Here is a 15,736-nt window from a genome sequence, read left to right on the forward strand (position 1 = left end):
GCAAAAACAATGTTTCAAATAACTGTTACATGGAAAAATCTAGGATTCTCCTCCATGAATTAATTAGTCCAATGAGACTAATCTGATTTTTAGATTAATATTTTGCATTACCATCATCACAGTCAGAAAATCTTCCATTCTAATTCAACTAAATTGCCTGATTTACATTTATCTTTCACATCAGAGGGTGCATGATCCAACCAAACAGACTGGAATGGCCAAATACCCTATATGTAGGAATATGCACTTACCTCACTGAAATTTAACTCAGAGGTGTATTTGGGACTATAGACACATATGCTGTTTGCTTACTTTTTCCCTTTTCCTATACCCTCATACGCTTGTTTTGCTGTTTTAGAATTCCATAATCTACTTTCATTATGTTAGCTTCCCATTTAACTGTATCCTAACTTGATTCTTTGTTGTAATTAGTACATCATCACTAGAATTTTACCATCTCCTACTCCTGACGACTACAGTCATCGAGTGAGGGAAGACAGTGCAGTGAGAGGACTAGACACTCTCACTGTTAAAGCCACTGTTAAACCTTAAAATTGCATCAACATTGTGTCTACAGAAGCACCTTCTATTTGAGGAGGAAATTCTCAAAGATCTAAGTTTTCTTTACAGAAGCAGGTGTCTATTGGGCCTTAGTAGCCTATACTCAGAAGCAGAGATTTGTAGTCTCTGTGCACGGTTTAGTTTATGCTCTGTCCAGGCCATTAGGGGAATGTGAGACTTAATTGAATCTCCTCATACTGAGTGCCAAGATTTGAAACCCCTTAGGAGCTCTATGCAGACCTTTCCTGTCAGACAGCAGAATGCAGGAGGGCTTTTAGTCTTATGAATATCAATGTCTGATAGGAGGTCTGCATATCTTGTTCTAAATGTTGCAAGTTTAATGGTGATTAACCTTAATGGCCCATCAGTTTCACTGTTCAGTATATAAAAGTGTATAAAGTAAATGGGTAAATGTAAGATATTATCGCACTGTAGATGACCCGCAGTCACGACGGTGTAAATCATTTACCAGCATACTATAACTGAACAATAAAGGCATTAATGAACAAGTTAGTACGTTTTTATAGTGCTGGTGATGAGCTGATATGTGTTCGTTAAAAATTTATCGCATTGTTTTTTTTGTTTTTTTTCTCATTTACTGGTTTTTATACTGTTCTATTCCCGAACGCTCCCCCACACAGAAAACTTATATTTTAAAACATTGTTTTGTATGTTTTCTAAACTATTTTAATTATGAGGACTCCAGAAATGTCCTAATAAAACATTCATCTTATACCAGTGTAATTTCCATGTACAAATGTGTGTCCTCATAAATCACATAAACATATACACAAACAAACAGACAGACAATGTCTTCTTTTCTGTATTTGTTTTAAACATGGAAGAAGGTGCTACAAGAGATTTAGTAATAGTAAACCCTTTTTTTAGGACTATATGCTCTTAACCTATTTTCAAGGTTTGCAAAAGCAAATTGTGCCAAGAGAGATGGCATAAAAAAATGGGAACCATCTTTATGATATTCAAAAAGAAGTTGTTTGTGAATGATATAATAATATCTCAGCAAAGAACTGGACAGTCTAATAAAGGGAAAGCACGGTTCTAGCAGTTGTAATAAATGTGGACTTTCAGAAACTCTTGAGCATATTAACAAAATATAGATTAGACCTCCCTCCGTACAGCAACACTCCATCCCAGTAGGTGGCGGAAATCCACCAACAGTTGGTTTGCCAACCGCCATATAACCTAGAAATAGAAGACACGCTACTGCAGTGAATAAGCATTTTAGTTCATTCGTCGTAGTTTTAAGACGTCACTCTATACTTAAAGGTTTACTTCCAAAGAAAAATATTTTTGACTGTACGACGTACACAAACCGAAAAAGTTTCTTTTATGCGACAGAGACAATAATGAAGATCTTTCTGGAGGGCGTGGAAAAGTTTGTTGTTATCACGTGATAGACCTCTAATGTTTGATAAACTATTTCTTTCTTAACCTCCAGTTCTTTGGTTTCGACGTTGAAAGGATATTCACAAATAATGCCTCAACCTAAATACAGAAAGATTGCTGTATTGGGGTATCGATCTGTTGGTAAGTGGTTCGGACACAATTTTCTGTAGGAAGTATTTGATGTTATGTAGTTGCTAAGTTAGCAGAGTTCTCACAGTTGTATAGTAAATTTCATTTTAGCTGTTCTCTGGTGTTCATCTTTGTTGAGTTAATTTACTTAAGTATTTCGACATTGTAAAGAAGCTTCAAACAGGGCACCAGCATTTGGAAACATAATGGAGAAGCGCATGGTGCTGGCAGGAATTAGCAACGTGCAGATCTCAACACACGAGGATCACACGCGATCATTTCTAATCATTTTCCAATCAAAACTTGAATATCATAAATCAGACAATTCTAGTAACATCTCGCCATGTCTCAAAAGTGATTTGTGACGAGTTGCAGTTCCTTTTTAGCTAGTTATTCGCAAGTTATTGCCGCTTTCTGTTCCACCTTAAATAACTACGATTCACATTAACGTGTCGATGGCGCTGTGTCCATAAAGGGCTTTACAGTGCTCATTCTCGGTCATTTTCAAGGGTACTTTAAATGTGACACTGAAGTTTAATGCACACTTTAATGCCTCATCAAGATTTTGAAACAACACGGTATGAGTCGAGCTCGAACTTGACATTTTTACTGTACCGTTTTAATGGTTTTGTGAAATTGACATGCACGATAACAAAGAATAAGCCGTCCTGTTGCCAGTATGAGGCTACCTTTCTCTTCCAAGGTTTTAATATCTTAATGTACCAGTCTACTTTAATTATTCCTATGAATTTTACATTTGAGACATATAAATAATATTAATCATTTTAGTTTCATCATCTGCTGGTTTGTAGTAATTGATTTTTGTCATTGTCAAGGATGAGGGTAATATGATGGCTGATATAAAAATACAAAATCTTAGGGATTCTTACTATATATTTTCAGTAGCCAAAATTTCACATTAAAATTTAAGGTGCAACAATACAGTGTAAATCAATATTGATGGATCCACCATATATATATATATATATATTATTATTATTTATTTTTTTTTTTTTTTTTGGACCAAAAAAGTTAGTCTAGCCTTTTTATGTAAAGCACTATGAATTACCATTGTGTATGAAATGTGCTACATAAATAAACTGGCCTGGTCTTGCCTAGTTCAGTTAAAATGTTTTTTTCCCCCCTTTAATTATTAGGGAAGTGTATATTTGCGGATGAGCATAAACTTCTGTATAACTTTATCTTGCACACCTGGCGGACCTTTGAAATTCTTGCATGTTTGATGTATTGCCTTCTGAAGTGTCAGATCTTGGAGTATTGTTTGTTGGCTGGTGCCATTAGGTCTGCAGGTTTATAGATTACATTTTGTCTTTATGCAAATGCATAAGTAATTCCATAATTCATTTGAGAGCAGCAAGTTATATTTCTATTGTTAACAGCAAATTTCTATCATTCAGCTAGATTGTAGATGTAATTTTTTTTTGGTAATGTGAGAAGTGGGTTTGTATCTTAAACAATGAAGCAATGGCTTATTCTCTGTACCATAGTGTATGTCAGCTTAAAGGAGAACTCCACTTTCAGAACAACAGTTTACAAAAAATTTACTCACCACCTTGTCATCCAAGATGTTCATGTCTTTCTGTCTTCAGTCGTGAAGAAGTTATGGTTTTTGAGGAAAACGTTTCAGGATTTTTCTCCATATAATGGACTTCATCGGTGCCCCGATTTTAAACTTATTAACGATCTGAATTTTTTTTCGGAAAATAAAAATTTGTTTACTTTTTAAGCACAAAAGCTTGTGTAGCACAGGCTCTGGGATGCGCGTCCACGACACTACGTACTATTGAATCACGTCAAAAGGTCACGTGAAACTACAGACCTAGTATTTACAAAGCGAATGCGCAAAGACTAAGGAAGTGCATGTAAGTCAAAAGCTGTTTACAAACAAAAAGATACAACGATGTCAGACGATTCAGAAGTTGTAGGAGAAAATGAGATGTTTTTCGCCATACTCTACCTTTTTGAGCCGGAGTAAACAGACAATGAACTTGTGATTTGTAGTGTCATGGACGCGCATCCCAGAGCCTGTGCCACACAAGCTTTTGTGCTTAAAAAGTATACAAATTTTTATTTTTCGGAAAAAAAAAAATGAATGATCGTTTCGCTAGATTAGACCCTTCTTCCTCGTCTGGGATCATTTAGAGCCCTTTGAAGTTGCATTTAAACTACATTTTGGAAGTTCAAAATCAGGGCACCAATGAAGTCCATTATATGGAGAAAAATCCTGAAATGCTTTCCTCAAAAAACATAATTTCTTAACGACTGAAGACAGGGTGAGTAAATGTTTTGTAAACTGTTGTTCTGGAAGTGGAGTTCTCCTTTAATGGAATCATAACAAATTGTTATGGAAAGTGTCAAAATGTGTATTTCTACAAAGCATTACGCATTAATGTCATGCTTAACGCATCCATGAAAATAACTGAGAAACCTTTACAAACTGGGCAGAAGATGGAAAAGTAAAAAAAAAAAAAAAAAAAAAAAAGAGAAAGAAAAAGTGTTCACACAGCGCATTAAACATTTGCATGCGTTGGGTTAGTGGCATGTTCTTAACCTACATATAAATGTGGCTTGATCATTCAGCAGCCTTCTCAACACATTTCTGTTACTTTAGTTTTTTTTCCATTATAATAAAATAACAGTTTATGATTATTATTGTACTTAATGTTATTCAACAGCCTTATAGATGGCACATGTTTGTTACTAATTATTAAACACTGCTTCGATAATCATTTTGATTTCTTTTACAACAGGAAAATCCTCCCTCACGATACAGTTTGTAGAAGGACAATTTGTAGATTCCTATGACCCTACTATTGAAAACAGTAAGTACTTGAATATTTTATTGATATACTTTTTACTAGCATTCATAGACTGCATGATTCTAAAATGCCATAATGAGCAAATACATGTAGTGGCTTATTATATGCTACTAAGTTTTAAGACCATTATATAATGTGGAAGCATCAAAATGCATTGTACAAATGTACGAAAGTGGACAGGGCTGTTTCTGATCATTGACTCATCAGCACTCCTGTGGGGAAACCTATGAGTCTTTGCACGTGAAATGAGTCTATGCCCTGTAATCTGTATAACAACATAACCAATTTAGTTTATTATTAATTTCCATTTTTGTTTTGTTCAGTATTTGTTTTTGTTTTTTTAGTTTAGTATAAATGTATAAGTGGAAATCTTGTGTAATAACAGTAATTATTCATTGACAAACATTGCATAATGTTTAACACATCATTAGTTTAAATAGAAATTAGTCTCTTTAAAGTTTGATTCATGCACTTATTTATCATATGAATATTAATGAACCATCTGCTAAGTATAATGTTTTTTTGTTTTGTTTTTTTTAAAGAAAGAAATAAAATTGTGTTGCAAACATATTTATTTTTTACTTTCATCAATAGATCAGTAATGACCGCTATATAGTGAAACCTTTTGGGTTAACTAAATAGGAAAGTAAGATTTTTAATGTTTTTAAAAAAGTTTCTTCTGCTCACCAAGCCTCCATTTATTTGATCCAAAGTACAGCAAAAACAGTCAAATTTTGAAATATTTTTACTGTTTGAAATAACTATTTTCTATTTTAATATATTTTAAAAATATAATTTATTCCTATGATTTCAAAGCTGATTTTTTTAGCATCATTACTTCAGTCACATGATCTTTCAGAAGTCATTCTAATATTCTGATTTGCTGCTCATAAAACATTTATTGTTATTATTATTATTATTATCATCATCATTTATTATTATTATTATGTTAAAAACAACTAAGTAGATTTTTTTTTTTTTGATAAATAGAAGGTTCAGAAGAACAGCATTTGTCTGAAACAGAAATCTTGTAAATGTCTTTGTCATCACTTTTAAAGCATCCTTGCTACATAAAAGTATAAATTTCTATAATTTCACATTATTACGGCTTTTGCTGTATTTTGGATCAAATCAATGCAGGCTTGGTGAGCAGAAGAGAATTCTTAAAAAAAAAAACATTAGAAATCTTAATGTTCAAAAACTTTTGACTGGTAGTGTACCTTTGAATGTTCTGATATCCCCAATTCAATATATTTTTTCTGTTCTGTTTGCCTTTAAGCTTTTAACAAAATGGTGTCTGTGAATGGCCAGGATTTCAATCTCCAGTTAGTTGACACTGCTGGACAGGTAAGAACATCCCCGCCCAACCTTTCTGTAAATTCTTTATTTTATTTATTTATTTTATTATTATTGTTTTTTTCATCATTTTTCATACCAGTTGTCCCCCTCCCCCTTTCTGTTTAGGATGAGTATTCCATTTTCCCCCAGTCTCATTCTATGGATATTCATGGTTACGTTCTGGTGTATTCTGTCACTTCAATGAAAAGGTCAGGGTTTTTTTTCCTTACTTACACTGTTATTATGCTTTTTTGTTGTTGTTTTCTTTACTCATACAATTGGAATGTTTAAATGTTTGATCTATTTTGAGTTTCTTAAGGTTAATAGTGGAAATAAACAAACATGCATGCTTGTGTAATGTCTCCTTTTTTATGTCGTTCTTTATTCTTGGACTCATCTGTATACACCTTGCAGTTTTTTTTTGTTTTTTTTTTGTTTTTTTGTGTGCATCTTTTGTTTGCATGCTTTTCTGCCTGCTGTTGCACGTCACACACATTTCTATCATTGTTAAGTACCATTAGTATCATTTACCATGAGCTTGTATGGACAACGCATGTGTACTAAAATTGACTTGTAATATTTCATCTGGTTGTCATCTTTATATTGTTTCAAACTCAAGTTTGAAATGCTTCTGACCTGATTTTTTTTTTTTTTCTCAATCATCTTTGGTAATTTCTTAAATTGACAGCCATATTGGAGCTAATCATTTTTAGTGCAGTGGAAATGTAAGTTATTGCTGAGAGACAGAAAGTCTAACGGTTTTTCACCCTCCAAATTCATGAAAACCCTTCCAGTTGTATGTGGACTGCTTCTTGTGTAAAGCAGTTGACAGGTGGAAAGCTGCCTTATGCAAAGAATGTAAAAGTGGCTGTTGGCTACTTATTAAACTTAATACAGCAAAATTAAAAATGTCTGCCTGAGAACTGATCAAACTTTTTCTGTTTTGTTTGCAACATGGACTGCCACATGATTTGGCTTGCTAAAGAAACTATACTATAGCATTCTATCAATATAAATACATCAGCCAAAAATTTAAATAGAATGCTGAAACCATGAGCATTGGCTCTGTTAAGCCCCTTTTCCACCATAATGGTTCCGTTGCGGATTACCGACCAGTGTTCTGGGCTGGAAAAATCGATTCCACTCTGGCCTTATGGCAGTCTCACTGAGCAGTGTAATAACATTCCATTACATTGCTCTTAATATGTTAAATTGCATGAGATAGATTGAATCTGCGTGTTCAGTTTCAGTTTGTCTTGAGCAAGTACAGAAGAGAGTACCGGCAGTTTACCGGTTGACCTGCTGGTACACAGGAATGACTCTCAGTATCTGTGAACAGCGTAACGCAGAAGTGCTGCTTACACAAACAATGTGATTCATCATATATTTGTTTTTGGAGTGGTTATGTAGTCACTTAAACAACACCTATATCACCTTTTCTGTTACATAAGTCTGTGGGAACACACGACTAGTTCTAGACAGTCTTCAATTTGCCCAGTGAAACACTATGTATGAAATACTGAACATATTTTTCTAATATTTGGTATTTGGCAAAACCACTGCAGATACTATAACACTAGTGACGCACTCAATATTGGCTGAGAGAAAAGACCTCAAATTCTGATATGGGTTATTTTTCTTCTGAGTGTAAGGGCTTAGATGCTGATCTGAATGTTTTTCAGAGGCCTATAAAATGTAAACAATCCACTCTGTTTTCAGTTTTGAAGTTGTGCAGGTTCTACACGACAAGCTTCTTGATATGGTTGGAAAGATACAGTAAGTGTGGTTTAAACTTGTGAACATATGCTCTAAAATATTACACAAGGTCATAAAACATGTAGTCATAAATATTGCATATTTACCCAGGGTACCTACTGTTCTAGTTGGGAACAAAAAAGACCTTCACATGGAAAGGTAAGCATATACTATACATTCCCCTTATGCATATTTTTAGGGACTTAAACCTTGTTATATATGTTGGTGGTGGTGAATCGGTTTAATTTTTATGATTGTTTATCTGTTTAATATTACTTTTTACATGTTTAGGGAACAATACTTAGAAACTGTACATCACATAGACTCCAAACTTGGTAGAATTGTCCCAAACCCCCCCTACTGCTCAGACATATATACTTGCATCAGTCTGACAGGTGGCAGCCTTTTACATTTTTGCCATAGGACATACTGGATGGATAGCAATTTTACCCAGGACATATTGCCTTTCTTTCCTTTTGAATTAAATTTAAAAGGTTCTAGTTCAAAGGGTGTCCAATTTGGACATTTCTCATCAGACGCTCTTGATTAGTTTTTTAATTAATTTGGATATTTAGTATGTATTTTCTGTGGTAGATATGCTTGCATATACAGTCACAATTAATTTAGCAAGTTAAAATATATTAAAATCTAAAATCAAATAAAATTTCAAATCTATTAAATTGCGATATCAATTTTTTTTTTTTTTTTAACCCAACCCAGCCCTAGCGTATTGTATTGTTTTTAAACACTGCCCTGTCGTCCTGTAGGTTCATGATTAAAAATTAAAATGTGAACAGAAAAAAGCAATACAATGTTTTATTCTAATTAAAATATTAAAAATATAATGACGGGTAATAAACTATGACAGAATTTTTACGACCCTGCCTATCATATATATATGCATGCAGCAACAATACGAGTTTAAATACATTAAATACATTTACATTGAAGACCACAAAATTGGCCTTCTGGCTTTCAAACACAATTTGCAAAGGGAATAAGTAAGGAAGTTGAAAAGCACAGCATTTCCACTCATATTCTCTTTCTCTCTCTCTATCTCTCTCTCTCTTTTTAAATTTAGAGTGATTAAACCAGAAGAGGGCAAGAAGCTAGCTGATTCTTGGGGTGCTGCTTTTATGGAGTCATCTGCTAAGGAAAATCAGGTAATTTTTATTTGTTAATTTATATATATATATATATATATATTTTAATAAGGAAATGTACAGTTGTTTACAAAACATGTTTCCTGTACAGTATGGACATTTGTGTATAAGTTCTCCTTTTTAAAAGGGCATTCATTTTACAGACAGCTGTAGAGGTTTTCAAGAGGATTATTCTGGAAATGGAAAAAGTTGATGGAAATGCCCCATCGGAGGAGAAGAAGTGTGCCGTGATGTAAGGCATGCAGTAAACTCACATGCTGAAGTTAAAAGACACATCACCATGCCATTAATTACAACGGAGCAGTTCAGTAACAGGTCCTCTGCTGATGAATTATTTCCAACTGTCAGATTTTCAAGCAAATCAGTGTTGTTCAAAACCAGTGTCAACAAACATTCTTCTAAAAAATCATATTCAGCATTGGGAATGAAATATTAATGCTAAATGAGGCTTAAATTACTCTAAAGGGTTTTATTTAAAATCTCCCATCTCTGTTACTTTCAACTCTGTTGACTGACATTTAATGTTTAATCTGACAGGCACTAACCTGTCTGCAAACTACTATCTCAAATTATCTCAGCAGTACACAGTTTTTTTTTGTTTTTGTTTTGTTTTTTTGCTCTCCCTCTGACAAATAATTACTAATTTTACTTATCTTGAGTAACCAGCAGAATTAAAATGTGTATTAGTAGTCCATTTAAATTTAGTTTATACAGAGACAGCTATGAGACTGCACATATTAACAATTCAGTGCTGTGCTCCTCCTTTCCTCTTCCTAGTGGAGTATGTGAGCAGTGTGGGTGTGTGTGTATATAGAGGATGATGTAAACAGCACCCTAAAAGATCCACTGTTCACACTGGTGGTTTTATACACAATCAAATGACTACAAGAACTGTATTATTTCTAAACCTTCAGTATAAAGTAAATATGAGCTCTTTAAAACTTTGTTAGAATTCTATTTGTGCGATTTAGCCTTTTTTCATTTGTTGGAAGTGTTGGAACTTTTTTGCTTTTGATTCAGCTTGGTTACCTGTAACGATGCCCTACACCCATTTTATTTATGCCACTGTTAACAGAAACTATCGTTACATGGCATAGCGTTTGTGAAAAAAAAAAAATACACCATTTTAGTATGATGCTGAACCTCATACAGACCATTTGCCATTTGTGAGGGCATAGTCTAATATTTACATAGTTACCAAGGACCAGTCAATTCATGATCGACAATTTTCCCCTGCGGACTCAAATGAGCTTTATCTTCATTTAAAAGCAGGGTCGCAAACAATACCTCTGTAGAACAGATCGGACTGATAATAGACCGGCTACCAAAAAAATGTTGTTCCAATGCAGATGTAATATCTTTTGCATTATCCTCTTTAGTAACCCCTTAGCGATATTAAGTAGCATCAGTTACGAATACCATCCAGAAATGTCCTGACCCATACTACATTGAATCAGCACTACTGAAGTCCAAGGGTCCTTTTAAATCTGACCTCCTTATTTTCTTGTGAAGTTCAGGGTGCCAGGTTTTTCATTTTTATAATTTTGACAACCTTCATTATAATTTTAGGGACTTCTGTATATGGAATTTTTGTATGTGCACAAATAAACATTTAAAGAATGTGTTAACAGAGTGTTTTCTTGTTTGTTTTTGTTCTTTCAGTTGGATTTCTCACATCACATCTGAAACAGTCAATCAGGGCAATACTTTTCCAGTCATGTAATGCAACCTGCTTAACCACCTTAGTACAGTACATGTTTGAAGAAATTAACTAACTAGTCACAGCTTTTAGTAACTTGTCAAACATCGAACATGCAGTAGACATTACGTTAATGACATCACACAGGTGGAGTAATAACTTCTGACAATTAATCAATTTAGCCATTTACATAGACAACAGAATTCCAATCATTTTTCATTTTTATATATGAATTATGTAATTGCTATAGGCTTTACTCCCATATATATGTGGTTTAGTCAGAGAGCAATTTTCATCAGATTGTAATGTCTATGACGCTGCTGAAAATTAACATGGCATCTGAGGACTACTTTGCTTTTGTTCTCTATTGTTTTAATTAATGTCCAGTTGTTTGACTCCATCTTGGGTTCCCTTCTATATCATAATAGGGTTCCCAAGGTAATGATGGGAACTCTTGACAAGTCAAAATTCTTTTTGTTATGGTGCATTAAGGGATTGAATGACCACACTACAAATGGCATACGTATATAAAGGTATAGGGGGGATTTTGGATGTGTCTAATGTGTGCTTTTTGCCACTGCAACTATCCAGTGAAAGCATGAGCCTTGGAATACCTGTGTCTATGAAACTGCTTACACCCTGCATGGTGAATACTGCCAGTGTTTTAAAAACTTAATCTCCATCAAATGATCACTCCCCTGCTTCTGGTTGGTTATTATACTGGGGATCTTTAAAGCCCATTCTCACAATTAATCCTAACCATAGTAGAGAAAACGAAGGGAGTCATAATAGTTGAAATAGTTATTGAGAAAGTCACCATACCTCTGATGTTGCGCTTCTTTTTAGAAATCTTAAGTGTTGAATCAAAGGTGACTAGGCCAGACAACGCCTTTGTGCTGCAATTACTGAAGGTGATGGAATTTAGATTCACACATTACAGTGATGAATACTGAACTCTTCTGAGTTCTCATTTTGACTAGAAAGCTGCCAGTGTTCATTATGTGAACTCTTAACACTCCTCCTGTGTGCTTTTCCCACATATCGCTTAATAAAATGAGGTAATTTTGTATTACTCCAGTACAGCAAATACACCTCGCCCCAGAGCATTGGGGTCATGCAGGTGCTTTGATGCACAATAAATTGTTCCCACTAATGCACTTAACAATAATGTGGTGAGGTAATGCACAGTGTCTGTGATGATAGAGAACAAGGATTCATCAGTATATCACAATAAGTAGAGACAATAATTTACTTACCAGTCACTGTACATCTGGGCAGCAAGGACTCTTCTTGGAGTGACTCAGATGACGAATGTTTGCATTTTGAAGAGCCACTAATATAATTCCTGACAGTAGCCTTTAATTCTTAATTTCATGATTTCATAAAACATAATTTCATAAAATGTTGCTAGGATATATATAAAAAGCTACATATTTTTCCTATGAAAAGACTAAAATCTGTATTCAGAGTAAACTATTGGTTCAAATATTACAGGCCAAATATTGTTTTGGTTTTTTTTGCAGGTAACCATTTCTATAATGGCAGCTTTACTACAAATACCATGTATTTATTTAGCAAAACCATGGTTAATTTTCAGAAGGAATATTAATGTTTGGATTATATTTCAGTGTGTTTACATAGCTGAATCACAATAAAGCTCACAACTTAAACTAGTTTGAACTTAAACTAGTTTGATTATAGTAGCCTATTTGTATAATTAGATTAGCCTACTAGGTTGTCTATGTGTAGTTTTATACTTATACTTTATACTATATTTCTCTCCACTGTAGGCTATGTCTCAACATATGTAGCAGAATGAAAATAAATCTGACCTAATGTAAAAATAAAATTCAAAACGCTTTTATTGTTGGTACACAGTTGTCGCTATCCACAATACATTTGCATTTTAGTATTACAGTATATTGTGACATGATATATTGTTATTAAACTCCTGCGTTGTTTTGAATGTTGAACAATTGTATCAATTGTATTGTATCACTAATGATTTTTGAACTAATCAATCATGTTAACAACTTTACAGCACTTATTGTGAATTTCACTGACATTGGAGAATAAGGTCGCTTTGTGAAAACATCTCAGTGGTTCATTTTAGATACTGTAAGACAGAAACTCACCTGTTCCCCGCTCACGTTGGTCCGTTTAATGGGTGTTTCGGGTCTCAGGAGACTAGCGTAAACTGACCGACAGCGCCATCTGCTGTTTCTGGGAAAGGAAGTTGCTCAATTGCATTTGTGAGAAAATCAAGCCAAGTTTCCTCATAAAACCAAGTACTGGTCACTGCAGAGCCGATTGGCCTCCAGCTCCTCCTCTCTGGATGTCCAGATCCACCTCAGTGTGAACTAATGGGTGGAGTTAGGTTTAGGATAGGGTAAGGGGTAGGGTTAGGGTGTGGTTAGGTGTCTATCTCCACCCATTACCTCCAGCAAGGGGGAGCTGGAGCTCCAGCTCCTCCCATTTGGCTCTGCAGTGAGCACCCTCTCCATAAAACGGCAACTAAGTCTCACAGCTGTAACGCACAATGCATATATTTGTCCATATCTCTGCATTTTCTCACAGATAGAGTTTTTTTATTTGCAAATCACTTTGTGTTTGTTTGAAAGTTGAATTTTTCTTTGCTAAGCAGATTGTTTATTTGCAAAACGCTGGGTTAGTTTGATGAACATTGGCACAAAATTCACTCCATATCATCACTCTATATCATCATTTAATCACAATTTATTGTAATGCTTTTTTCCTCAGTTGGTCCGAACAAAAGTTTTAGACGTGTTACTTACATGTTCAGATGACAATATCCGGTGAAAATTCTTATTTGGGTCATATATTCCAAGACGCAGAATCTACGTAAGTACAGTGAATATCCAAACTGGTGCGGTGACTGACAGCCACACATACTCCTCAAAACATTAGATTCATCCGCCCTGGAACCGTGCCGGTGCACAACCTACGCAAGGAAGATAATTCCGCAAATAGCTGCAATTGCAGGATTTCAAACAGAGAAGCGACAAAACTTACGTACTACAGCTTTAAATAAATTATTTTCATATTAAAATCACAAGATATTTATCACTCAGTTTAGGCCTTTTGGATATGACAGATTACATTAATTTATAATAGAACAAATATGGTATTATTAACGGAAGTACACTGTCATCATTACCCCCAAAATGTTTAATCCAAGTTTTGTCTATGGTTGATTATGCAGCAGTGTGTTCAAATAAATGCTTTTAGTGAAGTGCAGTGGAATTCCAACAGTTCACCCCTGCTTGGTGCATAGGGAACAATGAACACTGTGAAGGGCCAACGTAAATAACAATTAGGAAGGCCACGCCGCAAGTTCTATTAAAAATTACTCAAAGTTTTTTGTATTTATCATAATCTTGTTACAAAAGTTTTGTCATTTCTGAACAAAACTTTATATTTTCATTGTTATTTCCATCAAAGGGCAATTTTAAGACTTTAATTTTGGAGTGTTCAATGACCAGAAGTTCAAACACAGCCGCATGTGAAGGATGAATATGTGTGTGACCTCAAAGACACTGAAAATGGATCATCAAAAGGCATAAATTTAATACCACTACTCATCACCCATGGAGTGCTGAAATATTAAGTCTTAGCAACTACAAATTAGTTAACATTTTTGCAGTTTCATTGTCTTTAATTCAGTTTTTTATTTGTATTTTTTTAATAGCTTTTTAGTTAAATACCGGAAATAGGGTATGTGGTTGACAAATGTTTTCACATTTCATTCTACAACATTACATCAATACCACACTATTTTTTTAAGCTTTTATCTTGAAAAAAGTAGTTGCTAACAAGTGGCTAAATTTGTTGGTTGTTGGGGAAAACACACCAACCTTTTTGTATTTATGATGCTCTTGCAAACTATTTGAACTCAGACTTTCCATCTCATAATAAAGAATATTTGTCAGAAGCTTAGTGGTTATGTCATATGACAGTGGTGCTTTATTTATAGCCAAACTTTAGGTTTTTACTTGCAAATTTTAAGTTTTTATGTGAAGATTAACAAGTTGTCCAGAAGGGTGTGGGAGGCATTTTTTTTTCTTGGCTGCAGACCTTATTTTCTACAATAATCCAAAAGGCAATTTAAAAATCTTACTGGCTTTTTGTCGAGGGAACCAGGGTGAATTACCTGACTAACCAGGGCTGCGTTTCCAAAAAGCATTGAAACCAATGGAGCTACGATCAACTTAAGCTTACGATGCTTTTGGGAAACGCAGCCCTGTACTTATCTAAATAACCATTTTTAGGTGAATTTTTTGTTTCTTCTTACTGTAAATGCCCACTCAATAGGAAATGTCATAGTATTCATGAGAGAAAAAAAAAAAGTAGTGTTTTGAGAAAGTCGATTTTAAAGTTGGTGCACTAGAGTAGAGGCATGATGATCTTTGATAATCACTGGGTTTCTTTTTGTTATAGTTTAATAGAGCATGTTTGGGACTCCAATTCATCTTCTTTAGTGGCTGAGGTAATCCAAATCAACAATTTCACCTCACTAAATTTTCTGTTATCAAACTCCTCCCAAGGTGTTTTAAGAGATCCTCATGAAACTTGGCTCAGAACATCTTCAGACCATGCTGGCCAAAATTTCTAAAAGCTTTTTGATACATCAACCCATGACTATTCAGGCTTTTTGATTAACCTGTTCACATGAAACACATTAACATTTTATGGCAAGATGTCCAAAAGCATGTAAATCAGTGCTTTGGGATACTGACATGCAATTATCAAATCGGTAACAGTGTCACCTACTGTATAAACAAGTTGCAGGCAGTTGTATTGTAAGGATGTTTAATTATATCTTT

The 15,736-nt window shown here is 34.4% G+C and overlaps 2 protein-coding genes across 2 annotated transcripts in view; one reads left to right on the forward strand and one right to left on the reverse strand.

Annotated features, from left to right (window-relative positions):
• setd5 (SET domain containing 5) overlaps window positions 1–15,736 on the reverse strand; it is a 195,018-nt gene that overhangs the window by 52,809 nt on the left and 126,473 nt on the right. The window lies entirely within an intron of this gene.
• Window positions 1,753–10,825, forward strand: rhebl1 (Ras homolog, mTORC1 binding like 1). Its single transcript, XM_051112244.1, has 8 exons — window positions 1,753–2,109; window positions 4,869–4,940; window positions 6,217–6,284; window positions 6,402–6,484; window positions 7,995–8,051; window positions 8,142–8,189; window positions 9,112–9,193; window positions 9,337–10,825. Exons 1-8 carry the CDS (start codon window positions 2,058–2,060, stop codon window positions 9,427–9,429), a joined length of 555 nt encoding a protein of 184 aa, XP_050968201.1. The 5' UTR covers window positions 1,753–2,057; the 3' UTR covers window positions 9,430–10,825.

Source organism: Labeo rohita, chromosome 6 (genome assembly GCF_022985175.1).
Source record: "Labeo rohita strain BAU-BD-2019 chromosome 6, IGBB_LRoh.1.0, whole genome shotgun sequence".
Classification (NCBI taxonomy): Eukaryota; Metazoa; Chordata; class Actinopteri; order Cypriniformes; family Cyprinidae; genus Labeo; species Labeo rohita.

Bases quoted from the DNA above. Each gene is read 5' to 3' on its own strand.
- rhebl1 (XM_051112244.1), top strand. From the start codon at position 2,058: ATGCCTCAACCTAAATACAGAAAGATTGCTGTATTGGGGTATCGATCT. The intron at 6,485-7,994 runs GTCAGGGTTTTT...CTCTGTTTTCAG, and splicing joins TCTGTCACTTCAATGAAAAG to TTTTGAAGTTGTGCAGGTTC. The intron at 9,194-9,336 runs GTAATTTTTATT...TTCATTTTACAG, and splicing joins CATCTGCTAAGGAAAATCAG to ACAGCTGTAGAGGTTTTCAA.